Source organism: Mesoplodon bidens (assembly GCF_964165515.1).
Source record: "Mesoplodon bidens genome assembly, chromosome: X".
In the NCBI taxonomy this organism is placed as follows: Eukaryota; Metazoa; Chordata; class Mammalia; order Artiodactyla; family Ziphiidae; genus Mesoplodon; species Mesoplodon bidens.
This window is the reverse complement of record NC_138163.1, coordinates 127,857,949-127,870,237: the sequence shown is the minus strand read 5'-3', so window position 1 is coordinate 127,870,237 and position 12,289 is coordinate 127,857,949. Positions and strand designations below refer to the sequence as shown.

The 12,289-nt window shown below is 45.9% G+C and overlaps 1 protein-coding gene across 5 annotated transcripts in view; it reads right to left on the bottom strand.

Annotated features, from left to right (window-relative positions):
* The window catches only part of CLTRN (collectrin, amino acid transport regulator), a 228,804-nt gene that overhangs the window by 152,630 nt on the left and 63,885 nt on the right, over nucleotides 1–12,289 (bottom strand). For 2 of the 5 annotated variants that reach the window (XM_081221541.1, XM_081221538.1), the window contains exon 1: nucleotides 6,600–7,027. In XM_081221541.1, the coding sequence (XP_081077667.1) occupies nucleotides 6,600–6,841 (242 nt within the window). In that variant the 5' untranslated portion in view covers nucleotides 6,842–7,027. Of the gene's footprint in view, nucleotides 1–6,599; nucleotides 7,028–11,235; nucleotides 11,295–11,612; nucleotides 11,679–12,289 lie in introns of those variants that run through there. The other 3 variants (XM_081221540.1, XM_081221542.1, XM_081221544.1) reach the window with 3 other exon arrangements.

Genomic DNA, 12,289 nt, shown 5'->3' with positions numbered 1-12,289 from the left:
ACAAAAGGAAAAATTAATCAGCCAACAGCACTGACTGAACTAAACATGTCTTTTGAAGTACGTTTTGATGTAATCAATAAACTGAAATGCCTAAATATTACAAAGTTCTCATCACAAGAAAAAAAAATTATATCACAATGCACGGTGACAGATGTTAACTAGACTTACTGAGGTGATCATTTCACAATACACACAAATATCAAATCATTATGTCGTATACCCGCAACTAATATAATGTGATCTGTCAATTATACCTCAATAAAAATAAATAAATCACTGAAATGGCGTTAGCACAGCTAAACAGCAAACCTACACTTTCAAGATTTGTAAATATAGATGGGTCTGATGGAATTCTTTGTATTCACTGGAATAACAATTTTGTCCGACTGTTTCACAAAGCTGTAATATTTATACATACACAATGGCTCCTGTCAGCAAATCACTAAAAGGGTAGAAATGTCCACTCCCATTCCTCGAGTGTGGGGAGCCCTGGTCTGAAGATAACTGTCTAAGAACTGGCTCCACTGCCACTTCTCATCAGTGGCGCCAGACAGGGCCAACTAGGGTGGGAAGAATCGGGCTCTTGTTTCTGGAAATCAAAGGACTAAATAGGAGCTGGGCTGCTGTTTAACAGGCATGAGACCGTTCATCCCCTTACCGTGGATACAAGAGCATGTTGTTCGTTCTGAGATCACAAGGCTTATCCTTGCCTAATTAGGCAGAGGAAGAAATCCATTCCGTGCCCTACATCATTTTACTCAGAAAGAGAACACTATGCCTGCGTTAGACTTCTGCCTCTCCTGCTTTTTTATTTTCTCCTTTTTTACTCTAAAAAACCAATATTGGAGTAAACTAGGCAATTAGATTTCTCAGTGTACCTGGAAAATAGACTGAAGTTTAAACTTAATCATATTTTCCTGAGATACTAATACTTTCAACATTAAAAAATTCCTATGAAACGGTTTTAGAAAGTCTGGCCTAAACCTTCTTGTAAAAACTTGAAAACACCTGTTTACCATCTTCAATCAAAGTCCCAAGAAACCTTCGAGTAATCTGATCTAATGAAACCAGAACTTTCTACCACTTAAACTTGTCCTTCCCTCTTCCATTGTACTTTGAAGAAAATCCAGGGAAGAGCAAGAAAACCACTTGATATCAAGATTTGTAAGTAATGCTTTCAAAGGAACTGTCTTGTTTCTGTCACATTTCGTCCGTCTTCCATGACCCCCAGGGCCGGCTTCCTGGGTGTGGGCCCGTGCTGTGTGGGACCTGGATTTACCCATCATTTAAATCTCAGGGCCTACCTAGCCGCCTACACAGCAGGCTTCCAACACAGGTTACTTAATTCTCTGGCCCCCATCCAGCAGTGCAGCCCACAGGCGGCCTCAGGAGAGCGCCGTGAAGAGGCTTCTGCTTCTCACACCACTGCCTTGGGCGCTCTGCCAGCTCTTTCTCTCCTTCACTCCCTGACAGCACCGCGAGGAGGCGCGATGGAGCTTGCCTGTCCTTTCTGGCCCTTAAAGAGCTCGGGCCGGTCTGGTCAAAACCTAGACGCACTGTCTTCCCGCCCCTAACACACAGCTTCCCTCCCCCAACACACAGCTTCCCTCCCCCGGCCGGCTGTGCTGGCCTCAGCGGCGTGCTCTGCTCTTTGACTCTCCTGGCTCCACCCCTCCTGCGCTTCGCCCCTTACCTCCCCGCAGTCCTGCTCACTGGGGGATGGAAAAGGGAGGTGGGAGAGGGCGGGGATCCGACAGGAGAGAAAAAGGCAAGCTTCTTTTTCCCAAGCCAGGCTCCTTGTGCTGCCCGCTGGCCGCTGGTGGCCCCTGCCGGGGCGGGTCCTCGCGTTCTCCACCCAGAGTGCACCCGGGGGGCCCCAGGAGACAGGTCTGGGGGCCTGCGCACTGCCCCTGCCCCTGACAAGGACGACGCAGTCTGGCCGAAGGCTTCCGTCTCGCCCCTCCCTGCCCGCTCTGCCGCCTTCCCTTTGCCCTGTACTTGGATCTCGGGCCCCACAGGCAGCGACTCGTGCAGCTCCCTCCGGAGGCCTCTGCTTGGCCCCGGGCAGCCGTCCGAGTGCAGGCTGTTGGCAAAGCCGCCCTCTCTCACCCAGCCACGGAGGCTCAAGCCAGCCTTTGCCTTCAGACTTCTCCAGCTAAGAGGCAGGCGCCAGTTTCTGTTCCACCCACGGGACAGTCTCAGTGGCTGGGGACACCATCACGGTGGCTCGCGCTCCAGGTGCTGCTACTCTGGTGGCAGCAGCTGGAAGTGGCCCTGGGAACGTCTGCAAGCTGGGGAGTGATGTGCCCCCTCTCTCCCCTCACAGACGACTCCTCTCTCCACTAGCAGCGCTGCCTGACCTGAGGTGGGCGGGGGAACACGCAAGGGGGCCACTAGTGTGGCCTGGGCGCTAACTCATCACATGGACCCAGCTGTCAGCTCCCAGCGGGCTGCGTGGTGCACCCACACTGGGACCCATCCCCGCCCCTGTCCTGCGGGGAAGGCCGTGGACACGCCACACCCTCTCTGCAGGGCCTCGCCCTCTGCCTCTCGGACCCTCGACCTTCTCTTCCACTGCCCGCTTGGGGTCATGGTGACTGCACCCGTTCAGCTCTCCTGCAAGTCCTTCATGGATGTGGCCAGGACCTCGCTTTAGAAACAACACCCTCTTGCAGAGTCAATCCAGCTTATACTGGGTCAACGGTAGGCTGGCGGTAGGTTCCCAAATATGCAGAGGAGACACTGAGCCCTGTGTCACTGGACGGGATCACGCTCGATATGAGATGCCGTCGTTTGGACTGGGTGAAAGGTGGGACGAAGAGTCTTCATTACTCTGTTCATTATTTGACTGTCTTTAGTGAGTTACTCTTTACGTCTTCCACCCAGCGCATCTCAGTAGCTCTGAGTATTCTGCAGTATCCATAGAATAAGCAGTGACAGGATAGGAAAAAATCGATTTAAAAAAACGGCCAATGTTCAAGACTTGAATGCCTAAAGCCATCCTAACAGGCATTCTTCCCACCCTCTAGAATCCACTCTGCCTCACACTGGCACCAAAAGACCTCTGAAAAGCACATTTGAAATCTGATCCATTTGCCAAGCCAGTGGTGTCTTTCTATTACCCACCACACTCGGGAGAGGCAGCCTGTCTGGGAAGCTGTTTTCAATTCATCTTGCATCCTGTGGTGCCCTTTCCCATAGAGGAAACCTGCTCATGTAAAGAAGCAGCCACCGTTAGGGGGCAGCACGTGTACTGCATCTTAAACACATCCTGATTCATGAGGCAGCCCTCAGCCCCCAGCCCCCAGCCCCCTGAGCGCAGTGCTGCTGGGACTCCAGCTGCCTGAGCGTTCGCAGGAAAGCTGCCTGAAAACAATTCGTTGACCCCAATCTAGGTTTGCACTTTTCAATTTTTCAACTGACATTGGCAACAAAAGCCTCTATATAGCCTAGGCACCCAGTTCCAATTAAAACACCTTTGCAAATAAACCAGATTACATATTCACAGACTCCTACAATGTCCGGTTCCAAAAAATCAAATTCCCAAAGTGAATTCCTCAAAACTAATCTGAAATGTTACATATTTAAATTAACTTTTCCTAAGAATGGAAATGTGATATAACAGTCATTTACAAGGTGAAATTTAGGTACTAAGAGGAAGGAATAACACAATGAACACAGCAATGTATAAAATCTGTTGATCAAAAATGACAATAAGATAAAAAGAGACTAGTTGAGGGGCTAGCGTTGTGAGATGACCAGCGGCTTTTTTCCTTATATTCTTCTCTTTTTTTCATGTTTTAAAATTGAGGTATAGTTTTATGTACAATATTATATAAGTTTCAGGTGTACAACACAGTGATTCACAACTTTAAAGGCTATAACTCCATTTATAGCTATTATAAAATACTGGCTACATTCTCTGTGCTGTATAATATATCCTTGTAGCTTATTTATTTTATATATAGTAGTTTGTACCTCTTAACCCCCTACCCCTATCTTGCCCCTCCCCCTTCCCTCTCCCCAGTGGGGACCACTAGGTTGTTCTCTATATCTGAGTGTGTTTCTTTTTCTTATACTCACTACTTTATTTTTTAGATTCCAGATATAAGTGATAACATACAGTACTTGTCTTATTATTTCACTAAGCATAATAGCCTCCCAAGTCCATCCGCGTTGCTGCAAATGGCAAATTTTCATTCTTTTTTTCGGTTGAGTAGTATTCCATTGTATGTATATGTATATATGTGGATGTGTGTGTGTGTGTGTGTGTGTGTGTGTGTGTGTGTACACCACATCTTCTCTATCCATCCTTCTGTTAATGGACACTTAGGTGGCTTCCATGTCTTGGCTATTGTAAATAACACTGCTGTGTACATTGGGGTGCATGTATCTTTTTGAGTTAGGGTTTTTCTTTTTTTCTGATATATACCCAGGAATGGAATTGCGGGGTCATATGGTAGTTCTATGTTTAGTTTTTTGAGAAACCTCCATACTGTTTTCCACAGTGGCTGTACAATTTACGTCCCCACCAACGGTGTACCTGGGTTCCCTCTTCTCCTTATATTTTTCCTTTTTTATTTTTTGGAAGGCAATCTTCTCATTTTTATTTTTAAAAGGTTATTATAAATTGTTTTAGAAAGAATGCTTCCGTTTAAAGGCATAAGATAAAGGCAAATGTATCTTTTCTAAAAATCTATAGAACAGGAGAAAAGTTCACATAGGGCATCATTTTTTTTTACCTTACACCCCCTTCTTTCAATTTTTTGAATCATGTGAACACGTTACATATCTTAAAATACATACGTGTGTTGTGTATATATGTGTGTGTTTGTGTACACACAAATCCACATATCATATGTTTATTTTGCTCCCCCAAATGTTACTCTTCTGTTTTATCCCTTATATTCACAGCCCATGCATGATACATTGTGGGTCTGAGGAAGACAATAAATAGAAACCCTCTTTGCCAAGTTCTCAATAAAATTAAGACAAAAGAATGAAGCAGACAGGAGACCAAAATAAAAGGCTGTGTTGGAGGATATGACTTTTATCAGCGGGCAAATTTCCTTCCTAATTTTAAAAATATCCTGCGATGAGATAAATTCATCTATAGTGACCCGGGCAGAGCTGAACTGAGGCAGGTATCACCATATTCTGGTGTCATATGCAAGATAAATTTAACACCTTAGGATCTGGCCCCTACCAATCTAAACAGTCTACAGCTACAGACAGCACGGACAGCCGTGTGGGTGTGTAAGCTTGCCCAGGCAGGGCCTGATTCTGTACTTAGTGTGGGGAGCAGCACAGAAAAATGCGTGCTGAGGGCAGGCCGGCTCCTCAAGAGAAGGGAACCCATGCCCCGTTTATCCTTCCAGCCCACCAATCAAATCAGTCATTTCACCTCTCAAGGGAAGAGTGAAGTAGGGAGTAGAGAGAAACCAGGAGTGTTACCCTAATCACAAATGGAGATGGAAGGAAACATCACAAATAGGGAAGATTCCTTCTCAAGAACAGATTCAAATGTAAAACTATTAAAAGGTGTACTAAGGCTTTGAAGAAAATAAACAAGGTGCTATGATAGATACCAACAATGCGATGAACCTATACATATGTAAGTTATTTTCAAAAGGAGTGCTGTGCACTTATCCCCTTGCCCCCCAGGTTCATATGTTGAAGTCGTAACCCCAAATGTGAATGTATTAATATTTAGAGATAGGGCCTATAAGGAGATAATTACAGTTAAATGAGGTCATAATGGTGGAGCCCTGATAGAGAGGATTAGCGCCCTCATCCAAAAAGGCACCAGAATGCTCACTCTCTCCCCTGCCACTTCCCCCTCAACAAAGAAGAGGTCATGTGAGCATACAAAGATTTGGTGTTGCCTACAAGCTGAAAGAAGAGGCCTCAGAATGAAACCTACCTTGTCAGCATCTTAATCTTCAACTTCCCAGCCTCCAGAACTGTGAGAAGTAAATTTCTGTTGTGTAAGCCACCCAGTCTGTGGTATTTGGTTATGGCAGCCAGAGCAGACCAATACAATGAGAAGAGAACTCTTTTCTTTCTATCTTTATCTATCTATCTATCTATCTATCTGCAAGAGAAATATTTATACATATATATAGAGAGAAATGTAGAAAGCTTATGACATGTAACTACAAATTTTTATATTGTCTTCATAGTGCCTATTGAATGAAGAGCATTGTTAGAACATGATATAAACTATAAGCTGAGCTAGATTATAAAGGTTGTTTTTAATGTTAAATTAAAATGTGGGGCTTCCCTGGTGGCACAGTGGTTGAGAGTCCGCCTGCCGATGCAGGGGACGCGGGTTCGTGCCCTGGTACGGGAGGATCCCACGTGCCGCGGAGCGGCTGGGCCCGTGAGCCATGGCCGCTGAGCCTGCGCGTCCGGAGCCTGTGCTCTGCAATGGGAGAGGCCACAACAGTGAGAGGCCCGCATACCGCAAAAAAAAAATTAAAATGTGGGTCCCTTAAAAATTAGATGTGTACATTATTTTCAAGATTGAGTTTTGAATTAATGTCCTGTCTCAAATAATACTGCAAACAATCAATTTAGACTTTTCATTGCTTACTTACTCAGTTGCTTCTCTGTTGGGAACTCTTCTCATGGAGAAAGCCACCATCGCTTTGAAGAGATATTCTTCATTTGTATCCCAGGCATACTGAAAGAGAAGTAAAACCGAAGGTAAAGTGAAGAGGCATGGGGTAAAAATTGGTCCATTGGGTTCTAACTGTGGCCACGCTGGTGTTGGTGTGTGTGTGTCTGTCTGTCTGCATCTCTCTCTCATCTTCCTCATACAATAAAGACTGGAGACCATGATAAATCATGTCAGCATAATGTTCAGGATAGAGTTTCCTGGCTATTCTATCATTGTAAGTGTGGTGTGTTTCCCATGGCATTATCTTCTTCCAAATCTGCAGTATCAGTAGCCAGTCAACAAATAGGGCATTTGGACATCTCATCCTGGACATAAACAGTTGATTCCCTTCTTTCCTTTCACCTTTCCCTCATAAACTGACTCCCCTTCTCAGCTTCCTTCCCTTTATTAACACCGGTACAATTTTACTTTTTATATTCTTAGCTGAAAACTTGAGTGTACGTGTATATTATGGGCTGAATTGAACCCCCCTGCAGAGAAATTCATATGTTAAAATCCTAACCCCCCAGTAGCTCAGAATGGAACCATATATGGAGATAGTGTCTTTACGGAGGTGATTAGGTTACAATTAGATCACCAGGATGGGCCCTAATCCAATATGACGGGTGTCCTTGCAAGAACAGGAAATTTGTCACAGACACATACAGAGGGAAGACATGTAGACACAGGGAGAAGACAGCCATCTAGAAGCCAAGGGGAGAGGCCTGGAACACATCCCTCCCTCACAGAACGCAGAAGGAACCGACCCCACTGACACCTTGATCTTGGACTTCCAGCCTCCAGAATGAGAGAAAACAAATTTCTGTTGTTTAAGCCGCTCAATCTGTGGTACTGTGTTACATACAGCAGCCCTAGCAAACTGAAGTGCCTGACCCCACATTTTAGGTGGTAATCAAGTGTAACGGGAGAAAATCACAAAACAGGTTTTGTGGCTTAAGTCTAAACTCATGATGACCTACTCCCAAATTGCCTGGGATCCCCTTAGGATTCTCCATCAGTTTTCTCTCTCTCATGGTTCACAAGGACTATTTCAAAGCTCCTTCAGGCCTCCCCAAATCTCAGTGCTCCCCTCAAACCTCACTCTCACGAGGCGCTCTTGTTTTATAAGTTACTGATACATCTCGAGTCATCCACTTACACTCCCCCGCCCTCCTGACACCAAGTATAAAACTTCCTCCATAGGCACATGTCTTATCCACATCCTCCCCCGAAGGGCCAGATGTGGTGTTTCTCCTCCTGTCAACGGTTGATCTGTCCACCTCTATTAGGAACGCTTCCATTCGGCCCTTCCCGGGATCTAAACAATACAGTTTCCCCCTCTCTTCTGTGCATTCAGTGCTGACTGGAGGCTGTCCACTGACTCTGAACCATGCTCAAGTCTTTCCCATTAAAACAACAGCAAAACCAAATCACTTTATTCAGTCCTGCTTCTTCTACCCATTGCTATCTCTCTCCTGCCCTTCACAGCCAAAATTCCCAAAGGAGTTATCCATCCTTCTGTCTTTACATGGTCACTGCCTACTTACTCTTTTCTTATATAAATTTATTTATTTTATTTATTTTTGGCTGTGTTGGGTCTTCGTTGTTGTGAGTGGGCTTTCTCGAGTTGCGGTGAGCAGGGGCTACTCTTCATTGCGGTGAGCGGGCCTCTCATTGCGGAGCACCGGCTCTTGTTGCAGAGCACAGGCTCTTGTTGCGGAGCACGGGTTCTAGGCACGTGGGCTCCGTAGTTGTGGCACATGGGCTTCAGTAGTGGTGGCTCGCGGGCTCTAGAGCGCAGGCTCAGTAGTTGTGGCGCACGGGCTTAGTTGTTCCACAGCATGTGGGGTCTTCCTGGACCAGGGCTCTAACCTGTGTCCCCTGCATTGGTAGGCAGATTCTTAACCACTGTGCCAGCAGGGAAGCCCCACTGCCCACTTATTCTTAACCTCCTCCACCATCTGCCTTCCAATCCCTCCACTCCACAAAGCAGCTCTCTCACGTTACCAACGACCTTCACGTTGCCCAACACAATGAGCAGTTTTCAGTCACGCCTCGCTTGGCCTCTCAACAGCATCTGATGCTCTTGAACAGTCCCTTCATCTGAAAGCACTCTCTTCCCTTTCGTGATACAGCGTCGTCCTGGTTTTCCTCCTGCCCCTCCGCCTCCTCTGCAGGTTCACCCTCCTCTACAAGGGCTTTAAGCTTTCGAGAATCGCTAAGCTCAAGGCTAGCCCCTCTCCTCTTGCCACCTTCCGCTTTCTTCCTCAGCCCTGTCATTACCACCTCAGTGCAGGTGACACAGGAATGTGTATCTCAAGCCAGCTCTGTCCTTGCCTGTTTGTTAATAATACCTCAAAGTCAGTAAGTGCAAAATTAAAGCCATGATTTTCTTGTTGGTTCTTTGTTCCCTGACTCATAAATGGGCCATTATGCACTAGCTGCATAATTAGAAACCAAAGCTTATCCTTGACCCCTCGTCCTCTCTTCCTTGTCATCCCATCCCCGTGGCTCTCAAATCCCTTCACTGCCCCCTCTCTCCACCAACACACCGCACTCCAAATAGCCACCATCTCCCACCTGCACTACTCCAACTGCCTCCCAACTGGCTCCTCCTCTCTACTCCAGTCCCCTTGACTCTTTCTTCCACACTGTGGCCAGAGTGTCTTGTAAACACAAATTCTGTCATGACACCCCTTCCACGAAACTCCTCATCGCTTTAAAGATAATATCAGGGACTTCCCTGGTGGCGCAGTGGTTAAGAATCCGCCTGCCAATGCAGGGGACACGGGTTCGAGCCCTGGTCCAGGAAGACCCCACATGCCGTGGAGCAACTAAGCCCGTGCGCCACAACTACTGAGGCTGCGCTCTAGAGCCTGTGAGCCGCAACTACTGAGCCTGCATTCTAGAGCCCGCGTGCCACAACTACGGAAGCCGGCATGCCTAGAGCCCGTGTTCTGCAACAAGAGAAGCCACCGCAATAAGAAGCCCGTGCACAGCAACAAAGAGTAGCCCCCGCTCTCTGCAACTAGAGAAAAGCCCGTGCACAGCAACGGAGGCCCAATGCAGCCAGAAATAAATAAATAAATAGATAGGTAAATTAATTTAAAAAAAGAAGATAACATCAAAACTCCTCAACACAGTCCACACATTCTTTGGCCTGACCCCTCGTTCCTCTCGAAACGCATCACGCGCCATGCTCCTCCTCACTGCTCCTCTTCCAGGCACCTCGTCCTTCCTTCCACCCTTCACTCTCCCCAAGTTCTTTCCTATAGTAAGCCTTTGCATGTGCTGGTCCCTCCACCCTCTTTCCTTTCATCCCCTGGTTCACTTTTACTCATGCTTTAGACCTCACAGCAAGTGCCAGTTACTGCGGCCCCTCATGAGGCCAAAGCCCCTACATACTTCTCCCTGTAATGCTTGTCAAGATTACACACTTGCATTTGGTTCATTAATATGCAACCAATGCCACTACTATAAGCTCCCCAAAGGCAAGGATAAGCCTGGTTTTAGCTGCACTGCATCCCCAGCATCCAGCATGGTGCCTGCCCTCAGAGCAACCTGGGATAAGCAACCCTACGCACTGGCAGAGATGGTGGATTGTGCAGTCAGACTGCCTGGGTTCAAAACTGACCCCTGCCCCTTGCTGACTTGAGATCTTCAGTAGGCCACGTAATGTCTTTGCGCCTCAGTTTTCTCACCCACCTAACGACAATGGGAATACCCATGCCACCTTCCTCAAAGGGTTGTTGTGAGGGTTAAATGAGCTGACGTGAGCAAAGTGATTAGAAGGGTCCCAGCTAGAAAGTAAACTAAGTTCTCAAGGAATGCTGGCGCTTAGAATGATTATCACTCACTGAGCGAACAAAACGGTGGATTGCCCTGCAAACTGAACACTTCCAAGTATCCTTAGCACTCTTGTGTCATCTCTAGCCTGAGGCGTCTATCACCTTCTACTCGGGAAAACTGTCACAGACCATGCCGGAAAACCGAAACTAGAAGGACACAACTCCATCTTATTAATTCAACAGTCTTTACTGTTCCTATAGCTACCGGAGCCCCATGAGTATTCTGTTAACGTTAATTTCATAAGCATATATTTCGTGTTATTACTTTGATATTTGAGAAGAATTGAAGAAACCTCACCTGAGAATTGGAACATTTTGTGCTATGAAAGATCTCATGCGGGTGAAACATGCCCTCCTTCCAATGATGAGAAACGTCACTGACAAAGTTCAAATGACCACAACGGTGGGGAGCAGACCCCGACCCACACCTGAGAGCCTGACTCAGGCCCCTTTGCTCCGCTCTGCTAGGTGGACACGTGCAGGCTGGCAAAACTGTTTTGGGTAGCACAGAACTTCACGTATTTTCCAGCGTACACTGCACATTAAATACTTCAGGCAAAATCACTTTATTAGCAATTTCATTTTACTACAATCTTTTTTGCTTTAAGAAAATATCAGATTTGAGGTCTTTAGAAGCAACCTATACAAGTTTAAGATAACTATGCAGAGAAAGCAGTGTTATTAGCAAACAAAATTTTAAAGGAACATACAAGTTTCTTCACTTACCGCTTTATCTCCCAGAGCTGTTCTGAGACTAAGTCTCACTTTAAAAGCATTTTCTGCATCTGCCAGAGAGAAAAAAGAGAGAGAGAGCACTATATGATGATAAAATCTGCCAAAATGGAACCTGATCAATCCTAATATTTAATGCAACTCGAATCAACAGAATTGCAAGTAAACTGCCCCAGATACTCCCGAAAGTTTAACTGCAATCATCTTCAATGGTTGAAATGTTTATTTCAAACTCATAAAATATTCACAGGCTCAACTTTCCAGCCATGACACGATGGCAGATTTAGAAAAATAAAGAAGTCTTTCAGGCAGAGACTTGTCAATCATTTAGAAAACTTTTCATCTATTTTGAAGTTTCAAGGCTTACGTACCTGGTTGACAGAGTTCAGCATGAATAGCAGTCACTAGAAAAAAGAGCAGCCACAACATTCTTTCAAAGTGGAAAACACAAGGCAAACGGAGGGGAAAAAAATCCACCCTTCACTTAAAGCTGCCTTAGCCATTCTGTGACCCGGATTAGAATATCAGACAAACAAGCAAGCCACCACCTGAAAGGTTTAATGATTAACCCCCATCATCTGGGTTAATACTTGGAGAGCAGCAGCCCATCTCCTGTCAGTTACTTATGAAAATCTGTTTGGAAAACAGATTAGCTGTCCTTTCCAAACTCTACCTCCAAAGAATGTTTTCTCTGCTGACCCAAAAGTCGGAATCCTCCCCCCACCTTGCTTCTGTTGTTGTCTGGTTAAATGCACGGTGGAAAGAATGAGTCCTTTCTGGAGGTTTACCTTGGCATGAACTTCCCATCTTTTCGGGGCTGAAATATCTCTGGCGAATAGATAGACTCTCTTAATTTAGGAAACAAACATCACCCCTTTCTATCTCTGGTGAACAAAGGACACCCTTCCAAGACTGGCCTCATTAGACTCTCTCCTCCACAGGTAAACATTCAGGAGAGTTTCCAATTCAAAGAGAATGGTTTTGCTCAGCGCTAAGCTCTGGTAGTTGTGTAAAATCAAAAGTTAATGATGTACAGCAGTGCTATCCA